Here is a 21,693-nt window from a genome sequence, read left to right on the forward strand (position 1 = left end):
GAGCCATCTGGGTCATGCTTTTATAAACAGAATATACAAACATACATACATATATATGTACGCATATATATACATACATAACGTTTTTTATAAAATGGGACTGTATATAATATTTTGAAACCCTTTTTATACAATATTGTGAAATGTCTCTGCCAGTAAATATATGTATTTTACGGAATAACTTTAAATGATTTCATAGCATTCTGCTATACGGAGTTTTCAGGCTATATGTAACAGTCCCCTATTGTAGGTGATGTCCTAGTATCTTGCTGTAGAAACAAAGCCGAAATAAGTACACTTGTGAATGACACTCTGCACATAACCATGGATTCAGCCTCAGGTTAAACCCCTAGAAGTGGAATTATGGGGTCAGAGGATATGCCCATATTGAAGATCTTGGACTCTTAGAGTATTTCATCATTCAGCAGCAAAGGCCACAGGTATTTAGAGGAAATTAAGGCCATTTCTTCTCCATACCTGAACCCACTTGGGGCTTGAGCTCTGGTGCCTACCGGAAAGAGTGAGAAGCTGTGACCCTTTCAGGGTTTTTTTCAAAAGAGCACACCAGGATGGCTCACACAGGGACTAAGTATCCATGTGACTTCAGCTTCACTTTGAAATACTACAGAACAAACCTGAAGGAAATGACAGCCCTGCTGGGACCCCCAAGTACCTTCTTTCTAGAAAGTATTCCAACACAGGACACGGCTCAGGACACAGCTCAGTCCTACTGCCTGGTCCTGGAGCAGATTCTATAGCCCTAAGACTTCATCAACACTATAAACTAGTTTTCTGGGGTGCCTGGGTGGCTCAGTTGGTTAAGGGTCTGCCTTGGGCTCAGGTCATGATCTCAGGGTCCTGGGATGGAGCCCCACATTGGGCTCTGTGCCCAGCAGGGGGCCTGCTTCTCCCTCTCCCTCTGCCTCCCCACCCACCTCGTGCTCTCTCTCTCTCTCAAGTAAATAAACTCTTTAAAAAAAAAAAAAACAAACCCAAAACTAAAAACTACTTTTCTATCAGACACCTAATGAAAGGACAAATCATGGACCAGGAGAAAATGCTAGGATTTGTAACCAGAATATATATGGAATTCCTATATATAAAGAACAAAAAGACAACTCAATTTAAAAATTGGGCAAATGGAGGGTATTATGCTGAGCGAAATAAGTCAGTCAGAGAAAGACATGTATCATATGACCTCACTGATATGAGGAATTCTTAATCTCAGGAAACAAATGAGGGTTGCTGGAGTGGTGGGGGTGGGAGGGATGGGGTGGCTGGATGATAGACATTGGGGAGTGTAAGTGCTATGGTGAGCACTGTGAATTGTGTAAGACTGTTGAATCACAGACCTGTACCTCTGAAACAAATAATACATTATATGTTTAAAAAAAAAAAAAAAGGAAGATAGCAGGAAGGGAAAAATGAAGGGGGGGAAATTGGAAGGGGAGACGAACCATGAGAGACTATGGACTCTGAGAAACAAACTGAGGTTTTTAGAGGGGAGGGGGGTGGGGGGATGGGTTAGCCTGGTGATGGGTATTAAAGAGGGCATGTACTGAATGGAGCACTGGATGTTGTACACAAACAATGAATCATGGAACACTACATCAAAAACTAATGATGTAATGTATGGTGATTAACATAACATAAAAGAAATGCCTATTAGGGCGCCTGGGTGGCTCAGTCGTTAAGCGTCTGCCTTCGGCTCAGGTCATGATCCCAGGGTCCTGGGATCGAGTCCCGCATCGGGCTCCCTGCTTGGCAGGAAGCCTGCTTCTCCCTCTCCCACTCCCCCTGCTTGTGTTCCTGCTCTCGCTATCTCTCTCTCTGTCAAATAAATAAATAAAATCTTTAAAAAAAAAAAAAAAAAAAAAAAGAAATGCCTATTAAAATAAATAAATAAATAAAAAATAGGCAACTGTTCAAAGTTAAAATACTGCATTATGACAGGATTGGCGACAGTCCTAAAACACACTGTGTATTTTGTACGGAACCATGGGCTTTTGTGCTTTCAGGAAGTTTAAGTTACAGTTTGAGGCCTAGACTTGAGGAAATGGTAATGATTTGTCACAAATCCTATGCATAAAAACAGGTTCTGCAAACTATGGCTCATCAATGATTTTTGTAAATAAAGTTTTATTGGAAAAAAAAATTGGGCAAATGGGTGGCATCACAATTCTGGACTTCAAGCTCTATTACAAAGCTGTCATCATCAAGACAGTATGATACCGGCACAAAAACAGACACATAGATCAATGGAACAGAATACAGAGCCCAGAAATGGACCCTCAACACTATGGTCAACTAATCTTTGACAAAGCAGGAAAGAATGTCCAATGGAAAAAAGGCAGTCTCTTCAACAAATGGTGTTGGGAAAATTGGACAGCCACATGCAGAAGAATGAAACTGGACTATTTCCTTACACCACACACAAAAATAGACTCAAAATGGATGAAAGACCTAAATGTGAGACAGGAGTCCATCAAAATCCTTGAGGAGAACACGGGCAGCAACCTCTTCAACCTCAGCCGCAGCAACTTCTTCCTAGAAACATCGCCAAAGGCAAGGGAAGCAAGGGCAAAAATGAACTATTGGGACTTCATCAAGATAAAGAGCTTTTGCACAGCAAAGGAAACAGTCAACAAAACCAAAAGACAACCGACAGAATGGGAGAAGATATTTGCAAATGACATATCAGATAAAGGGCTAATATACAAAATCTATAAAGAACTTATCAAACTCAACACCCAAAAAAAACTAATCCAATCAAGAAATGGGCAGAACACATGAACAGACATTTCTGCAAAGAAGACATCCAAATGGCCAACAGACACATGAAAAAGTGCTCCACCTCACCCCAGTCAGAACAGCTAAAATTAACAAGTCAGGAAACGACAGATGTTGGTGAGCATGCGGAGAAAGGGGAACCCTCCTACACTGTTGGTGGGAAGCAAGCTGGTGCAGCCACTCTGGAAAACAGCATGGAGGTTCCTCAAAAAGTTGAAAATAGAGGTACCCTATGACCCAGCAATTGCACTACTGGGTATTTACCCCAAAGATACAAATGTAGTGATACGAAGGGGCACACGCACCCCAACGTTTATAGCAGCAATGTCCACAATAGCCAAACTATGGAAAGAGCCTAGATGTCCATCAACAGATGAATGGATAAAGAAGATGTGGTGTGTATATATATATATATATATATATATATATATATATATATATATATATATGAAACATTATGCAGCCATCAAAAAATGAAATCTTGCCATTTGCAACGATGTGGATGGAACTAGAGGGTATTATGCTAAGTGAAATAAGTCAATCAGAGAAAGATAAGTATCATATGATCTCACTGATATGAGGATTTTGAGAAACAAGACAGAGGAGCATAGGGGAAGGGAGGGAAAAATGAAACAAGATGAAACCAGAGAGGGAGATAAACCATAAGAGACTCTTAATCTCAGGAAACAAACTGAGGGTTGCTGGAGTGGAGGAGGGTGGAAGGGATGGGGTGGCTGGGTGATGGACATTGGGGAGGGTATGTGTTGTGGTGAGCGCTGTGAATTGTGTAAGACTGATGAATCACAGACCTGTATCCCTGAAACAAATAATACATTATATGTTAATAAAAAAATAAAAAAAATTGGGCAAATGGCTGGAACAATCATCATCAATAAAAGAAGATACATAACATGTCCCATAAACACATGAGGAAGTGCTCAACACCGGTAGTAATTAGGGAGGTTATATCATTTTACAGTCACTGGAATGGCTAAAATTAAGAAGATTAATAACAGCAAACGTTGGTGAGGTTGAGGAGTGACATCAGAACTGGCATACTGTTGGAGGGAGGGTCAAATAGCACACATACCTCGTAGACCTATTTGTCATTCCTTAGAAAGTTGAACGTACACCTCATGACCCAGAGATGCCACTCCTACGGATTTATCCAAGATAAATGAAAACATATTGTCCTGGCCCATTCAGTTTGCCAGAACAAAATGCCACAGACCGGTTAGCTTATAAATAACAGAAATGTCTTTCTCAGAGTTCTGGAGGCTGGAAGTCTGAGGATGCCACATGGTTGAGTGAGGGTCCTCTTCTGGGTTACAGACCTCGGAAGGGGTGGAAGAAGGGGTCAGGGAGATCTCTGGGGTCTCTCATCTAAGGGTACTAATCCCATTCATGAGGGCTCCACACTTCTGACCTCATCACTTCCCAAGGGCCCCACCGCCTAATACCAACACATCAGAGGTTAGGATTTGAACACATAAATTTGGGGGGATGCAAATCTTTAAAAAAGTTGGGGGAACCTGGGTGGCTCAGTTGGTTAAGTGTCTGCCTTCAGCTCAGGTCATGATCCCAACGTCCTGGGATAGCCCTGCTTGGTGGTGAGCCTGCTTCTCCTTCTCCCTCTGCCTCTCCCCACCTCGTGCTCTCTCTTTTGCTCTGCTCTCTCTCTCAAATAAATAAGTAAAAATCTTTAAAAAATTGGGGGGGGGAATGCAAACATTCAGACAATAGCATATATGTTCATAAAATATGAAAATATTTATAGTAGTGTTTTCTGGTAGCTTCAAACTGGAAACAACCCAAATGTCCAATAACAGGATGGTAGACAAATAGTGGTAATAGTGGTATATTTATACAACAGAATACAACACAATAGTACTCAGTGATAAAAAAAAATAAATGACAGATACATGCAACAACATAGGTGAATTCTTTTTTTTTTTTAAAGATTTATTTAGAGAGAGAGAAAGAGAGAGAGCAGAGGGGAGGGGCAGAGTGAGTCTTACGCAGACTCCACACTGAACATGGAGTCTGATGTGGGGCTCAATCTCACAAACCTGAAATCATGACCCGGAGATCATGACCTGAGACGAAACCAAGAGTTGGATGCTTAACCGACTGCACTACCCAGGCGTCCCAACACAGGTGAATTCTGAGCAAAAGAAGTCAGACACAGAATAGACATACCAAATAATGCCATTATATGAAGACACAGAAGAGTACATACCAAATAATGCCATTATATGAAGACACAGAAGAGTACATACCAAATAATGCCATTTATATGAAGTCCAAGAATAGGTAAAAGTATGAGGGTAGATATCAGAAAAGTGGTTGCCAGTGGGGGGCATGGTGTAGACGGAGTGCCTTCAGAAGGTGATAAAAATGTCCTATATTTTGATCGGACTGGTGGTTATAAGGGTACATACATGTGTCAACGCTCATCCAGCTGTATACTAAAGACCTCTACATTTTACCCTATATAAATTTTGCCTTAATAAAACAAAACAAAATGACTTGGGCAACATAGCTCGTACTACGGGGATGGTCAGGGAAGGCCTCTCTGAAGAGGTGACATTTTGAAGACCTGAAGGAGAAGGGGTTAGCCATGGGAAGATCACAGGGAAGCTTATGATAAAGTCCCGAGATGGGAAAGAGCTTGTAGTATTTGAGAAAGAGAAAGGTGGGCTGCTATGGGCTGAATTGTGAACCCTTCAAATTCATATGTTGAAGTCCTACCCTAGTAATTTCGAATGAAACTGTATTTGGAGATAAGGTCTTTGCACGGGTAATGAAGTTAAAATAAGGCCATTAGAGTAGGGCCTAATTCAATATGACTGGTGTCCCTATAAGAAGAGGAGATTCCGACACAGGCATGTGAAGAGGGAAGACAGTATGAAGATAGGGAGAAGACAGCCATCTAGAATGCAAGGGGAAAAGCCTGGAACAGATCCTTCCCTCACAACCCCCAGGAGGAACCAACCTTGATCTTAGATGTCCAGCCTCTGGAACTGTGAGAAAATAAATTTCAGTTGTTTTAAGTCACCAGGTCCGTGGCACTTTGTTAGGGCAGCCTGAGCTGACTAACACATGAACCGTGTGGCTGGAGCCCCACGTATCAGAAGACGGGGCTAGAATGGCAGGCCAGATCACATAGAGTCTTGAAGGCCATGGTAAGAAGGCTGGAGGGCTTTCAAGGGGCAATGTGAAGCTCTTGAAGAATTTTAAGCATGGGAGAAATGTGATTGGAATTTACAGAAAGTGAGTTAGAAGGCTCTTGCAGTAATCCAGGTAAGGAGAAACAGCAGGGGCTTGAATTAGGGTGGACAAAGAAGGTATGGACAAGCTCTAGAGATATTTTGGAAGAGAGCTGACAGGACTTGCTGAAAGATGAGGTGTGGGGATGAAACAAAGGAAGGAGTCAAAGCTGAGACCTTTACCAAGAAGGGGCATCTTGCTACTTGGGTCTCCTTGATGTTCTCTGAGCTCCCTAGGCATGCGTTGTCCTCTGGGCCCTCCCACTTGCCGTTCCTTCTGCCCAAATGCTTTTCCCCCAAGGGCTAGCCTGGCTAGCTCCCTCATTTCTGGTCTCTGCTCAGAAGTCACCGCCCCCCCCAAGAGCCTTCTTGCACTGAAGATGTCTCAAGAATTCTTCCTCGACCATTCGCTCCGAACCCCAACATTTTCACATCTTTGAGGCCATTTATTCCAGAATTTCTTGAGTTATGAGCCCCAGAATGGATAGATGTCTTACAAGGCCATCCTTTCCAGGACACACGAGTGTGTACAACATCACATTGCCTCACCGGGGTTCTCCACTTACGGAGTACAAGAAATTGCCCAAGGCCCTGATTTTCAGCTCCGTGCTAATCACAGCTCCCCATTCAGCAAGGAGAACAGATTCTCTTTTTTTTTTTTTTAAGATTTTATTTATTTTTTGACAGAGAGAGGCACAGTGAGAGAGGGAACACAAGCAAGGGGAGTGGGAGAGGGAGAAGCAGGCTTGCCGCGGAGAAAGGAGCCCGATGTGGGACTCGATCCCAGGACCCTGGGATCGTGACCTGAGCTGAAGGCAGGCGCTTAATGACTGAGACACCCAGGCGCCCCAAGGAGAACAGATTCTGAACAATTTCTACAACTTCACAGCAAGGGCCCCGATACCAAGTGGAGGGTTCAGCAAGATCCATTTCTGGGCCATCTGGCCATGATGCCTTGATCTGGCTCCATGTCCATTTTTCTCTCCACCAAACAGGGTCCTTTGGGCAACACAAAATAGGGCTGCTTCTCTCCATATGATGCCAGCTTTGACCAAGGATGCAGAGACATGTGTACAAAGCTGCTTTTGGAAACCACAGTCCAGGGAGTTTCCACTTCCCCTTGCAGGGCTATCAGGGCCCAAGTGCAGGCAGCCGCTTCCTCCTGAGCCTACCTCTCAAGAACTTCTCTGACAATTAAGGGAGACTGGTACCCTTCAGAACAGGTAGGAGGGTTCAAATTCATGGTTTGGTGACTTCTTTTCTGCAATCGGCATGCAAATGGAATTTTTAAAAGTCTTAGCAAAATTGCAAATTTCACTGAAAGTTCCCACCCCCTAATCATGTTCATCGTTGGCTCTGTGTGCTACCAGCCCCTATCCTTAGGTGCTTTCCCAGTCACCTCATTAACATAACAAAAGACACTTTAATATGCTCATCACTTAGGAAATTCCGAGGGTTTTTGGAGCTCTGTGCCAAGAATAGTGCACGAAAACCAAATATATATATTTCTTATTATAAATCACAGTATCACAATGTGTGACAAAATTCCTAGCAGTCTTGACATGTCTAGAGTGCTGGGATGGAAAAGAAACAAAAAATAGTATCCCTCTCTCCCTCATGGAATCTGTTAGCCACAGTGAAAACAGCTAACGGTCACTGGATGTTTTCTATGTGCTTTACCCGCATTAACTCACTCAATTCTTGTAACAACCCTATAAGGCATGTGCCCTTTGCATCCCCATTTCCTAGATGAGAAAACTAAAGCACAGAGAGGTGGAGTAAACCAAATTCACGCTGCTAGGAAGTGGCTGAGCTGGAATTTGAGGGCAGCCAAGCTCCAGAGGCCACGAACCTGACCATTAAACAGCACTGCTTGTTAACGTTGAGAACGAGGCGTGAGCCACAGTCAATTAATTACAAATATCTTTTAAAAAGGATTCAACCTGAAAGTAAGCACATAAGGAAGGCTTTGGCTCATGCGAAGCTATTTCACTGGGCGCTTCTGAGGGGGAGCCATCCCCTGCTTTTTCTCCTCTTCCTAGCTGAGCTGGCGCCGTGGGCAGGGAGGGGACAGAAGGTCAGTTTTGAGAGCCAACCCCATTCCGTAACAAAATAGGCCCTCCCCAGCGCCCACTCAGATCTGCTCTTTCTCCTTTCGGGTCTTGAAAAAGCCAGCTAGCCAGCCAGCCAGCCAGGGGGCGCCTGGGTGGCTCAGTCGTTAAGCGCCTGCCTTCGGCTCAGGTCATGATCCCAGGGTCCTGGGATCGAGTCTCGCATCGGGCTCCCTGCTCCGCGGGGAGCCTGCTTCTCCCTCTCCCACTACCCCTGCTTGTGTTCTCTCTCTTCGCTGTGTCTCTGTCAAATAAATAAAATCTTTTAAAAAAAGAAAAAGCCAGCCAGACTCACAAAATCCCTCGTTCTCCCTCTATCTGCCCCTAAAACACAACCTCTCACTGTAGCCGGGCCTTCCCGAGCCCACAAGGAAGAGTGGTCACTGGCTCTTCACCGCACTCAACTCTCCCTTTATGGAGGGCCAGCTAAAGATGACAGGTGACTGGTGGAACGAGCGACATGGAGGGTTACACTGGTGTTGCTCCTTAAGAGGCCCAACCACCAGTGTTCCCGGGGTAGCGGATACTGTAATGGCCTCGGCCCGCATCCACTCCTGCCCCAGCTCCCTCGGTAAGGTCTGACTGGGTTAAACCCACCAGTGTAAGCCTCCCACCCCCACTGCTGCAGTGATGGATACACGGGGTGGGTACTTGACCTTCGGAGGCTCAGTTAGAGCAAAACCCATAAACTTTGTTTCATGGCTGGAAAGGAGAAATTCTCTCTTTCATTGGTCCATGTAGTATGTAGATGTGGGGCCCAGGCTCCTGCAGCCACTTCCCAGTAGAGCGGATGAAGCCGATGCCTAAGGACGGCGCCGCACAATGCAGAGGGGATTGAACTGGAGCCCCAGTCAGACCATGCCTGGATTTATTGTACCCAATACCTTCCCTTCATGATTTAAGATCATTTCATTCGGGTTGGGTTTTCTGTTATGTTAGCCCAAACGTCCCAACCAATAACCACTATTTAGACGGAACTTCAAACAGTAACATACATTTGCCTACACTGATTTGATAAGCAGCCAAATCATATGTTTATATGGCTCGGGGTTATAAATCCGCCCTATATGTTCAAGTCTCAGCTATAGAGTCACCTCTTCTGGCTGACACACTTGTTTGCTCATTTGCTCAACAAATAGAGACACAGAATTTACTATGCGCCGGTTCCTATTCCGAGTGCTGAGGTTTCCAGGATGAATAAAACATGATTCCTGTCCTTGAGGAGTCAAACGGGGAAAACAACACAAGTAAATCTACAGATGGAAGCCCGGGAGTAAGGGCTTTGATGGGAGTGAGTCCCACGTGCTACTGGTGCACCAAGGACAGGTGCCTAAGTCAGCCCCACAGATATGGGGTCAAGGAAAAGATTCTGGGGGAGAAAATGTTTAGACTGAGCTCTGCAAGCATTGTCTGGATCACCGGTCCTCAACCCAGAGCGGGCTTGCCCCCAGGGTAACGTCTGGAAACATGTTGTCACAACTTTGGAGCTGCTACGGTAGCCGGTGGGAGAGGCCAGGGATGCTGTTAAACATCCTACAACGCACAGGACAGCCCCCTCTTCCCCCGCCACACAAAGAATTATCTAGCCCCCAAACCAACAGTGCTGAGACTGAGAAACGGTGGCTGCATGAAGTAGGTGCGAAGGGATGTCTTGAGCAGAGGGATGAACACAGGCAAAGACACGGAGATTGAGTCCACATGACAAACATGGGAAGGGCGTGTGGGGCCCGAGCCAAGGGTGGGTGAGGGCACGGCAAGCATCCGCTAGAAGGGCGTGCCCGGGCCAGCCGACGCAGATGTGTCCTGAGCTGGGAGCTGAGGGTTTAATCTTAACCCGAGAGCTGTGGGGAGCTACCAACGGATTTGCCACAAGGCTATGTGTTTTAGAAGGACTCCTCTGGCCGCTGTTTGGCGGCTTCCTGAGTGGTGAGGACTGAGGACTGGATCACCAGCGTCTGTGGCCTCCCGTCCAAGTTCACTGCCCCAGCGGCTGCATGTGTTTCCACCAGTCTCCTCTACTCGTGCGTAAAAGCGCTCGGGTGAATCCATCTTTCTCTTCTCCAGAGTGCCCTGCACAGGTAATACGGGGGAAATCACCTGTGGGGCTTACATGCTAACGCCACCAAAGGAAGTAGAAATCAGAGAAAGTTACCAAAAAAAAAATCAGAGAACGTAAAACTTTGAAAGGCCTTAAATTAACCCTGTGGCACAGCATACATGGCCTGTGTATACAATCTTACGGAGTAGTACGTGAAAAGCAGTAGATCATCTCTAATGTACGATATGAATAGAACATATGCAAAAGCTAATTTTGGGGCGACATTCAAATTTTTCACTTTGTCTTTCAGGGCCCATGTTGCTGAATTCACATACGCTAAATGGCTCCAGCACTCAGTGAATGCTGGCTAGAAGAAATGAAAGGGATGGCAGTTCCCAAGGAATTCTCGTCAGTCCGCTGGCCCCCGGCTCCTGCAGGGGTTTGGGGGCACAGGTGGGCTGGGAGCACACAGGGCTGGGAGGAGCTAGTGTGGCGTGCACTGCTCAGGACCACAGGACTTTCCCTCCAGTTGCTGGGCACACTGCCAGGGGCCGGCCCTCAGCGGTCAGCTGGGAATTGCGTTTGCTTTCCCTGGGCATCGGTGGGAATTGGCAATGCCAATCCTCTCAGTAGCCATTGTCCTTGGCTAAAGAGAGCTGCCTTGCCCAAGGACGCCCAGTGATGGTCTGCACTAGAGCACAAAAGCCCAGACGCTTCGCACACGCTGGGAGCAGCTCTGCAGGGCCATGTGAGCTTAGCCGAGGCCTCGTAGTATCTGCACCATAGCCCAACTTTTACCTGCCTACTGCTGCTTCCTTCCCTCCCCTACAGGCGTCCCTACCCTGAGCAGCACACAGGGGACCCTGGCCTGCAAGAGTCCGGGAGAAGCGATTTGGGTAAGCGGGCACCACGAGAAGCAGGCGGTGCCCAGAGCACAGGAATCAGAGAACATGAGCAGGCAGATGGCACTTGCGTGCTTACAACAGAGAGGAAGCTGTTTGGTTCCTGCCCAGTGGGAAACGGCCTGCATGGGAGGGAAGTCCTGGGCCTGCAGGGGAGGCCTGGCTCCAGTGAGGTCACAAGGCCATCCTGAAACCTGGCCCACTCCCTCTCAAACTTGCCAACCAGAATCCACCTCCTGCCCCCCTTGCCAAGTGGCATCCATCTCTGTGGGGTTAGCAAGAATCTGGACAGCCACAGCCTGGGGAGATGTGGCCTACACCACAAGGCCCCCTTCACCACCAAACCCCTCCACCTCTTTGCCTTGGGCTCAACCAGGGAGTCTGACTTCTTAGTATTAGTTATTTCCTTAGGATTAAAAGCCCCTACATTAACTTGAGATGACATAGCAAGCCAGGCTTACTAATCACTTAAGCTAGCTGGCAGAGGCAAGAGGAAAAGATTAAAGGCTGAGCAGGGAGCACCCATGTGAGACAGTTCTGGGTGGGATGCTAAGGGGGTGAAGGTGGTGAGGGCAGGGTCAACATAAGAGCACCAAGTTCAGAGGGCAACAAGCAGGTTGCCTTTGCGGTGAAGGACCAAGTCCTCAAATCCAACCACTTGCCTCCCAAAGAAACCAAGAGCTGGTTCTACCCTTAACTGGGCACATCATGCAGTGCTAGGGCAGCCTTGCCCTTTCCTGATGAGAGTCTCTACTATCAGGCCAAAGCCATAAGATGCTGGGGCAGGGGTGGGGAGTGAGGAGGAGAGACTTCTGCTAATAATATTTACGTAGAAGGCCCCAGACTTGCTAAAGCCACCACAGGCTGCCAGGGCTTTCCAGATCATATTGCCTTCCTCTGCGATGGAACCCATCAAACAACCGCTCTGATTCTCTAGCCTCCTTCCCTTCTAGTAACCGCTGTTCACCTGGGACAGAGGGAGCTGGCTGCCTTGTGCGCCGAGGGAGGCCAGCAAATGATGCCCAGTCACACACCACACGGTGCACCCAGGCCTTCAGTGGGTGGCTGGGGACCGAGCTCCAGGCGATGCTTTCATCTTCCTCATAGCCATCCTTGCCTCCTCTAGCTCTCCCCACGGCTTCCCAAATATTGCTCTGCCTGGTCATTCTCCTCTCATCTCTCTTGCACCTGTGGTGGGGACGGTGGGCGGGCACTCGGCAACCTCCTGGCAGCGTGCACTCCTGCAGTGCCGAGGCTGACGGGCCAACGCTCACTCGTGGCCCTCTGTGAGGCGGGGGCTGTGCCCGAGCCTGGGCTTCTGGCGGTGAAGGCCCTGGTGTGCATGACAGACTGAGTACAGTCCGTCTGCTCCCTGGGAGCTCCCGGGCAGCCCCCTCCTTTCCCGCCGTCCTGCTCGGGTTAGAGGCAGTCCCCCACCCTGGTCAGGGCCAGCCCTGTGGTTTTGTTCTCAGCCTCTCCCAGAACATTCTGCCAGCCCTCTGGTGATTTGGTGAGCACCTAACTCCTCAGTCATGTTTGGTCTGTTCAAGAGGCTTGAGGTTTTCTGTTTTCTGCAGCAGAATCTTGCCTGACATAGTATCCCTTTTTGTAGGTTTATGTCTACTTCTCAATTGCGAAACCATCTGGTTTTCCACTAACATTGCCAAACGTTTCCCTGAAGAACACCTCTGGGGTGACTGGTGATTGTGGTCACTACAGTGGAACCTTCAGTGTCCCCTCTTCGGAGAGGCATCAAGGGATCAATCATCCTTCTCAACGTTTTCAAACCCTCCGGCCACATTTCAGGGTTTCCGGTGAAGGCTCTGTGAGCACCCCAAGGTGTGGAGCTTTGACAAGGTGCTGGAGGGAAACCTAAGGGAAGGAGCCTGTGGAGGTCTCCACTTCTAGAGGGGAGCGTTCATTTTCAAAGGTATAATTCAAACATTCCGTTTGAGTCTCCCTCAGAGCCAAGGCGCTTAGCTGACCCCATTCCTGTCACATTTTAAAATTCCAACCACAAATGGAGGTTGAGGAGGTGCATTAGTATTTCTGGCGAATGATTTGATTATTCCTTGTCCTCTGGAAGCAAAGGCTGATTCCTCAACGACATAAAGGGATTACTAATTTGCCTGATAGAGGGAAAATCACTTGGATCTTTATTCTGCCTGAGAATTCACATGCGGGGCATTTTCTTTCCCCCCCTCACCACTTCATTATTTTCTATATGACTTTTATTCAGAAAATAACATTTTAAAAAATACTTTGAAATAGAGGTATTTTTTATTTTAAATATCAGTCTGACATTATCTTTACCTGCTTCATGCACTGGGAGGAATTCATTTCAATGCCAAAGTTAGTTTAAAGATCTGGTCTGGCCATCTTTCTAAAATCATGCCTTCATCTAAAGGGTGCCGCCTTCTAGAAAATTACTAGCCAGGTGAGCCACAGAAACCGCCAGGAGTGTGCTGCATCCCTTAGCTGTTAGGGGGACTAAGAGGTTAAGAATTGTTGCTGCAAAACACAGTGATTCCCACACCCCTTGGAGCTGAGAGTCTCTCCTGGGCAGGTCCCAACACATCCTGCTCTATGCAAACATTTTCAAACAATCCAGGCTGCCCTCAGTCCTGGGGCTAAGATTTGCCTGTGTGTTTTGTGTGTGTGTGTGTGTGTGTGTGTGTGTGTGCTTCTTTATTTATTTACTCATTTATTTTTATATGCCGCCTTTCCTGTAGGGATTCTAACGCGGTCAGCTTTGGAGAAATTAAATCAGTCTCCCAGTGCTTCTGTTTCTACCTGTCAAGGAGCAGGTCCCCCCTGATGCTCCCTAATCTGGCAGAAATGACTAGAAATCTGGGCCTGGCTTCAAGATCTCCAGACCCAGTAGGAAGAATGACATGCTTCCAACTGACTGACCTGTTCACTGCTGGGCTAATGGAGTCTTTTGTCAGAGGTGCCCTAGCATTTTTGGAAAATCAGGAGTTCAGAAAACAAATGCATTGTTTAAAGCCATGACTCCCGTCTTTTCCTCCTTTATCTGCAGGTCCATTTTTGGCTTGAGTTGTCTGTGCAAGCATTCTTGTGACACCTGCCATCCAGCCTCTTCCTGAGATCAGAAGTATAGGACATACAATCATGTGAAGACAAATATACAGAGTGATGAGTTTTTATGGAAGCCCTACTGCATTGTGGTTAAGAGGGGAGGCTCTGGAGTTGGGTAGACAAATGATGTAACTGCTCTGTGCCTCGGGTTTCCTCATCTGCACAATGGGTGTAAGGAGGGTACCTACCTGACTGGTGACTGTGCAAATTCCATTAGATAATTCACATAAAAAGACTATAATAGAGGCCGGTCTATCCTGTGCAGTTGGTAAATGATAGCTACTTTTTATATGATCAGCACAAAAGGCACGGGAATAAGAAACAGGAAGCAACTGCATTCTTACAGACAACAGTCATTAACCATTTTTAAAACTGGTCCCTAGATGATCATTTTGTCTTAAGGAAGCTTATCTTTGCTTATGTTTTTGAGACCACATGCAATTCTCAAGACATGTATATTTAAGAAAAATCTATTGGAATGCAGTGGGCTTCCCTTAAAGCAATCTATAGCTGGAATATTTATACATGTTTGTGAGGGGTGAGCAACCCCCTTTTAAAAATCATCTCTGTCCTTCTGTTGCCGTAAGTAATGTACTAACAAGGCATTCTAAAAGTATTAAGTCACTACTGCAAGTCATGGCATAGTCTATGGTTAAAAAAAAAAAAACTGCACTGTTCTCTTTTCAAGACTAATAGGGAAACTGTCTTATTTCCTCAAACTGTAAAGATGTCTGTGCCTAGAATCTCACAAGAGACCCATTAATTCCAATCTTGAAATACATTAAGAATCCTATCATATACCTTAGGTATGTCGGAGCAAAAGAAGTCCCCCAAACTAGGCACTTAGGAAGAATATTCACTGTTGGTAAGGAGAGATTAACTGGAAAATTCAAATATCTGATTTTTAACTACAGGCTAATTATCAAATTGCTGACCGGGTTTAGTATAAAAGATACTTTTATGAAGAGAACAATTAATGTTGAGTAATTTCACCTGGAGGGAAAAAAGATTCACCCAAAGCATCTAGAATTTTATAAAACTAAACTATCAATTTGTTTTATATGAAAAAGGGAAACAGAAATAAAAGATAAGGTAATCATGACCAACACAAACATCAAGTTTAAGTGTAAGGTAACTAGAAATTCAAATTAGGTAAAATATCTCTGTTTTTAAAGGAACAATTAAAATCCCACTTTAAGCTTTTGTGGCAAACAATGACCAATCCTGAGGGGGTAAAAAAACCTTCTTGCCTCAAATTAGCATGGTATATTTAAGAAATTGAGTGTCATTTTCAAATTACAACCTCAGAGATTACAACAAAACTTTATCCAGACATTTTTGAATAATTCTTGATACAAAAAAATTTTATTTCTAACTAGAGAAATGTTTGAAGAGAATGGGAAAGAAACCTTTTTCATAAAATCTGAGTAGATTTAAGGCCATCTGAAATTCTGGGGCAGGGTGAAGCATGATGGAACACCTCCTCAGAGTAGCGTTTGCATGAGCTCGGGGAGGCAGCTACGTGAACAGGATGCGAGCCAGTGAATTCGAGACACCACTTTGTAGCTCCTCATCTGGGGAAGTTTGATGGGATGAGAACCATTTCTGCCATTTGGCAACATGACTGCACATAAGCATGGTTTTCATCATATGAAATCACCAAATCGCTCTGTTGGACATCTGATTGTTTCCATGGCATATTGAGGAGTTATGAAATCAGGAACAAATCCAACTTCTCAATACTGTTATGGATTAAAAGAAGCCTGTGTTCAAATGAATTCTAACCCACAGCCGTGGTTCCTACTGAGTTTTAAGGACAGAGGGAAAAAAAATTAAGGACATTTTGAATAGCTGTTGACTTAACATCAATACTGTACTGTTCATAAAATGGTTGGATTTAGAAATCAAAACCCTTTTAGCAAGAATTTGTTACTCTGACACATTCCAAGTCATCTTACTCTGCAAAATAGGTAACAAGGAATCATAAAATAGAAAATATTTTAGTGCACTTTTAAATTCCACAAATACACAGTAAAGTGAAACATTATGGGATGCTCTCTCACCTTTGTTTTCAGGAGAAAGCAAAGCCTGTATTCACCTTAGCCCCTCAGAGACTTACATCATATCCGCTGTTGCGGATCCCACGCCGGGGTCGCTCCCGAGTCACCAGAAGGTCCATCTCTGTTTCCCCCGGACTTGGGCTGTTCAGAGACTGCCGGCTTCGGTAGACAGAGTTCTTCATCTGTTGCCTGAAGAAAATTCAACAACTGTTATGATGCAGCAAATGCCCTGACAGATGGAATTCTCCACTGATCCAAACTACAGGCAACCAATGAAGGGTTTGGATTTGCCTTGCAGATCTCAGTATTCATGTGATTTGTTCTCTGGCCATCAGAGGCCAGAGGAATGGTGGAATCAAAGTTTGTTTTGTTGTTGTTGTTGTTTTGTTTTGTTTTCCCAGATGCTGTAACCATTTGGCTTAATTGTCAATACTCTTCTTATGGAAACCAGGTAACGATAATCAATTGCAACGCTACAACTTCATGTGAAATTCTGCCGCCGGCAAGGTCAGGGGCTCTCCCTTGACCTCTAAACTTGCTTTTGTTGACTGTTGACTCAGCAGCCTGTTGTTCCTTTTAATCTTTCTGATTTCACACGCAGGGTTCTATGACATGTTAATAAACCCTGCGGCTAATGGGCCACTTAATACTGTGGCTGTTGATAGATTTTCTTTTCTATCTTCCCCACAGGGGATTTCTTTCTGGGCTAAGGAGCCATGAACCAAGAGGCAGTGTGGAGCTCAGCTACCCACCCATCCAACCATCCATCCATCCATCCATCCATCTAATATTTACTGAGTGCCTACCAGGTGCCAGGCTCTGTGGAAGATGATAAGGATCCACAGTGAACCAGACAGACATGGCCCTGCTCTCCTGGAGCTTCCACTCTAATGAGGGAGACAGACAATTCATGTGATTATTTCAGAGGATGATGCATGCTATTACGAAAAATAAGATGTGACAGAGGATGGCTAAAATGGGGACAGTTTCAGATAGGATGGTTAGGGAAGGCCTCTCTAGAGAGGGGACAGTTCAGCTGAGACCCAAAGAGAGCCAGTCACATGTCAATTCTTACATAGAACATTCCAAGCCCAGGGAGTAGCACGTTGAGAGGCTCCACTCCGCTCCCTTGGGAAAGACATACCTTTGTCACCACTGTTTACACTTGCCATTAGAAGAATCTTTTTGAGGAGGAAGAAAGAAACAGGAACTTAGTGAGGGCTGTGGCTGCGCTTTTCTGCTTCCACACGAGGCAACTCTTACAAGTGGGGAGTGAGGCCCAATGGGGATGGGTGGTTTCACATGGTACTGCAGCATGACAAAGGTGGCTACTGCCCTCCCGGCCAATAGTACGTTTCTCTGTGAACAACTGGCATTTCAGAGCATCTGTCTTCAGAGGATTCCCCCAAACACCACCTGTTTTATGTCTCCATCCTAAGATTCTACTCATTCATGGGTTGAAGGTGAAGAGGTTACATTATTTATTCCCAGTGACTATGTGGGAAGCCAGAAACCTGGCAGGTAGACATATACACACCTTTTCATGATCACACACATGGTTAGTCATAGCATGACAGTCACACGCTGTTAGCTTAGAACAAACATTAGAACTCCCAAGGCAAAACACTACCCTTGCAATTAGCCTGGGGAATAAAATAGACACTATTAGACCTACCCCCTCAACATGAGGAGCTTACGCCTGTTTAGAGAACCTCTGTGATCTCTGCTTGCCTGATACCCATGATGACCTTCTTTTGGTAGGAGCACTCTGATGTTCTTTGGAGGCTACCCTTCCTGCAGGAGTTGGCCTAGAGAATCAAGCATCACATCCCCATGGCCACAATGATTGGTCAGAGGATGGGCACATGAGTTGGACCCAACGAGACTGAGTCTTAGGGCGTTTGCTAGAGCAACCAGAAAAGAGGCATCCTCTTGGCCTTGACGTTTCTGAGAAGATAGGATATAGGCGGGGAGTTGTTGGCAACCAGTTTGCCACTATGAGGTAAGAGTCTGAAGAGGAACAAGCAGAGTGATAAGGGGGATACTGTAAGAACCCTTGGATCTACTCATGCCTGAAGCCTTGCCCTTTCATGTTCAATGACAAATTCTCTTTTTATTTAACCAGTTTGTTCTGGATTGCCATCAGTTTCAACCCAAAGAATCCTGACGAATATAGGAGCTTAAACCTAATATTATAAACTGTGCCCTATAGTTATCTGCAATTAAAAGCTTCCTTTAGGAATGGAGCATAACCTTGTGAAACAGAGTGATTCATACTTTAAGGAAGACCACCCCCCCCAAAGAATTCTCATCCTTGACCTAATTACAGATCACTCTTTGAAAAAGCAGACTTCACAACTGTCCTGAGATTGCCAATTAACCCATTTAGAAAAGATTTACTAATAAGGGTGGTGGGGGAGTAAACACTAGGATCAGCAATTGACATTTAAGTAGGCTATTTTGGAAGTATTAGAAATACAATAGCAGGACTGTGTGAGCCCTTTCAAGAACCATGAACGTGGGTGAGAACTTAGACATTGGGGTGCACTCCAGTCTCCTTTTACATTGAAGACAATGTTCCATTATGAAAGCCAGCTTAAAGGCTGCTATTTAACATGGATCTCAATGGACCAGACCACTCATGTGTGCCTGGTGTGTAAGCAACTACTTAGAAATAAATTAGGCTCTTGGGTAGAGAAATTACTTATTTTAATCAAATAGAGTTCCCTTAGGTATATTCATTTCTTGTGGCGTTTTGCTATATTCTTTAAAAGTTAATAAATTTTGAAACTTGCAAACTTGAAACTTTTTTTTTTTTAACCTCTGAAAACATTGCTGGGTGGATAGCAATAAATTTTATTTGCACTTTTAGGGGCTTTTTAATCCCAGGATAGTTTAAGAAAGTAGTTCCCAAACTGTGTTCTACGGAAACCTAGGTTTCCATAAAGATGAAATGTAGCCACTGAGGAGGAGCAGCTCTGCTTCCATCAAAGTAACTCCATCTTTATGAGTTACTGCCTTAGGTTGGGTTCCCCTGGAAGCAGGCTCTGTGACGATTTGAGTACAACTAGTTTACCTGGGAAAAGGTTCCAGGAAGCACAACTTGGGAAGCGGAAAAATGAGAGAGAGAAGGGAAGGAGGCCAATAGAGAGTATGAGATAGTACTTTGGGCAACTGGGGCTCAAACTTACTGGACAAGTATGGGGAATAGTTGCATTAAAATGTAGGTTTTACTTTATTTAGGTGTGGCCAAGACCAATAGATCAGGAGGCCGCTGCCATGGAAAAGAAAGCTTGTTGTACTCACCATTCCAAGGGGAAGGGGCCTGCCACGGGGCGCCCCATGGGGAAGCACCAGGGTCAATCACAAGGCAGTAGCAGTGAGGGGAAAATGTGGGCAAGAGGCTCTCTTGTGGTTTCTTGGGGAAGGAACAGGCAAGACAGGGTAAACAGGCTTTGGCGTGGATTGCTGGAATCATTCCAGCCGTCTCTGGGGCAGAGGAGCTGTTGCTAGTTGTGTCGTACCCAGCCTGCAGGTGATTAGGGCAGGGGGATTGGAACCCAGAGTGGGAGAGCCCTAGGTGAAGGAGAAGGTTAGGGCATTGGCTCCGGCTTGTTTGGTTCCCACATAAAAGGTGCACTTGCAGGCGAGCCCTGTACTGTCTCAGAAATGGCTAGATGGCCCTGGGAGGGGCAGTTTCTCCAGAGTCGGCCAGGCCCCAGATGTCAAAGCCTCAAACACAGAAGCTAGAAAATGTGGTTATTACGACAGCGTAGCTTACACCTCAGAGTTCTCCCGCCAGGGTGTTTACCCATCAGCTCCCATCTGCCATTGACTGAAGCTGCTCGGGAGCACATTAACTACGCTGCATTTCCGGTGGGGGCTGCCGGGAAAAAGCCCTCGGATCGCAGTCATAGATGCCTGCAGGAAGTAGGATGCTGCTGGATGCGGGATGCACGGGGCAGTGGGAGCCAAGGGACTCTGTAGGGAGGGGGCTCTGCCAGCACCTTTGTCAGTTACATGACGACGTCCTTTGTGCCTCTGGGTAAGAGTTTATAACATAAAAATGGGAGTGTTCTTCTGACTTTAAAGAAAAAGCTGTGAAGACTCTTTCAAAAGATGTGGGGATGAGTCAACATTTGGAACCTAAACGGGGTCTTTGATTGATCTAATTTAGGTCTCAGGGTAAAATCCTGGTTACTGATGCTGTCCCTGGACTGGAGCATGAGTCCCCCTCACACGTGCCTCGCCGTGGCAAGGTCACTGAGAGCAGAACATCCACAGAGCTGAACTGTGAGGAGCAATCAACAGGTAACTCCAACGTGTGAGAACGGACACCACACACTTGGCGGCAGCCCCTGGAGTCAACGGCAGAGTGTGACAAGAATGACACCTCAGAGCTTACCAAGTCACCATCATTCTCTTTTTCTCTGTGAATCCTTCCCTTCCCAGCCCCATCCCTTGCTGAACTCATCTCCATTCCTATCCCCACCTCACCCAATTTGTGGTCTTCCATATTTTTCCCTTCACTGGCTGAAAAAAATTTAACATTATTTTTTGAGTTATTCAATCATTTCTTCCACAGACATTCATGGAGAATGGACTACACACTCGGAACATCAGCAGGCCAGCAAAGGGCCTTGAGGATCCGGCCTGAACTTTTGCTGGGCAGTGGGGATGCATCTCTATGGGGGAAAAAAAAAGTTGTGTCCATTCTCCTTATAAAAAGCTTCAACCGCAATTTTTTATATATTTCCCAGGTAACGTCCAAGCTAAGTTCCTCTTATTTGCACATGATCTTTGATTCAGTTTCCAAGTGGCAGCAGGAAACCCGGGAAAAACAACCCCCTGCCCTGGTCTATAAAAGACTGCTGAACTACAAAATCCCCACGTGTGGCATAAAAGCTAAAGAAGCCTCCAGCCTTCCTATAAAATCCATACCCTTCTTCTTTTACCATTACCAACATGGCAACACATGTATTCTGAGCCCTGTCAAAGTGTGATTTTTGTAGCATTAGCTTATCATACTGATTGAATCTAATTAGAAGCATCGTAAATGAGGCACTGGTTTAGAATTCCCTCTTTATTAAAAATAAATTATGTCAATTCCATTAATTAAATTGAGCCCCACCTCCCAGCTTGATTTTGTGGCTTCCATCCAAGCCTGTCCAATGGCCGCTCAGGCCAGGAGCTGTCTTGTCTCACCCCATTTGCGAAGGGTGCCTCTGCCAATACGATGTACGGGGTGGATCAGAGAGCTGGCATGCCCAAAGCCAAGGGGCTGTTGCCAAGGAGAATGTATATTTGAAAGGGATGGTCTCAAACCATGAAAGTGCTTCCAAGGAGGTGCTTTAGGGTAGGGTGGAACGAAGAAAGATGGTCATGTTTAGCTTTGCTAACCTCTTCCCCTTTACCCAGTAGGTG

The 21,693-nt window shown here is 45.7% G+C and overlaps 1 protein-coding gene and 1 long non-coding RNA gene across 6 annotated transcripts in view; one reads left to right on the forward strand and one right to left on the reverse strand.

Annotated features, from left to right (window-relative positions):
• The window catches only part of KIAA1549L (KIAA1549 like), a 263,990-nt gene that overhangs the window by 31,515 nt on the left and 210,782 nt on the right, over positions 1 to 21,693 (reverse strand). For all 5 annotated transcript variants that reach the window (XM_036107246.2, XM_036107240.2, XM_036107221.2 and 2 more), the window contains one exon: positions 16,329 to 16,458. In XM_036107246.2, coding sequence (XP_035963139.2) covers positions 16,329 to 16,458 — 130 coding nt within the window. The remainder of the gene's footprint in view (positions 1 to 16,328; positions 16,459 to 21,693) is intronic.
• On the forward strand, positions 16,502 to 21,327 carry LOC144379513 (uncharacterized). Its single transcript, XR_013442675.1, has 5 exons — positions 16,502 to 16,720; positions 16,960 to 17,181; positions 18,031 to 18,271; positions 20,447 to 20,580; positions 20,855 to 21,327. It is a non-coding gene; the product is annotated as an uncharacterized LOC144379513 (long non-coding RNA).

This window comes from Halichoerus grypus, chromosome 11 (genome assembly GCF_964656455.1).
Source record: "Halichoerus grypus chromosome 11, mHalGry1.hap1.1, whole genome shotgun sequence".
In the NCBI taxonomy this organism is placed as follows: domain Eukaryota; kingdom Metazoa; phylum Chordata; class Mammalia; order Carnivora; family Phocidae; genus Halichoerus; species Halichoerus grypus.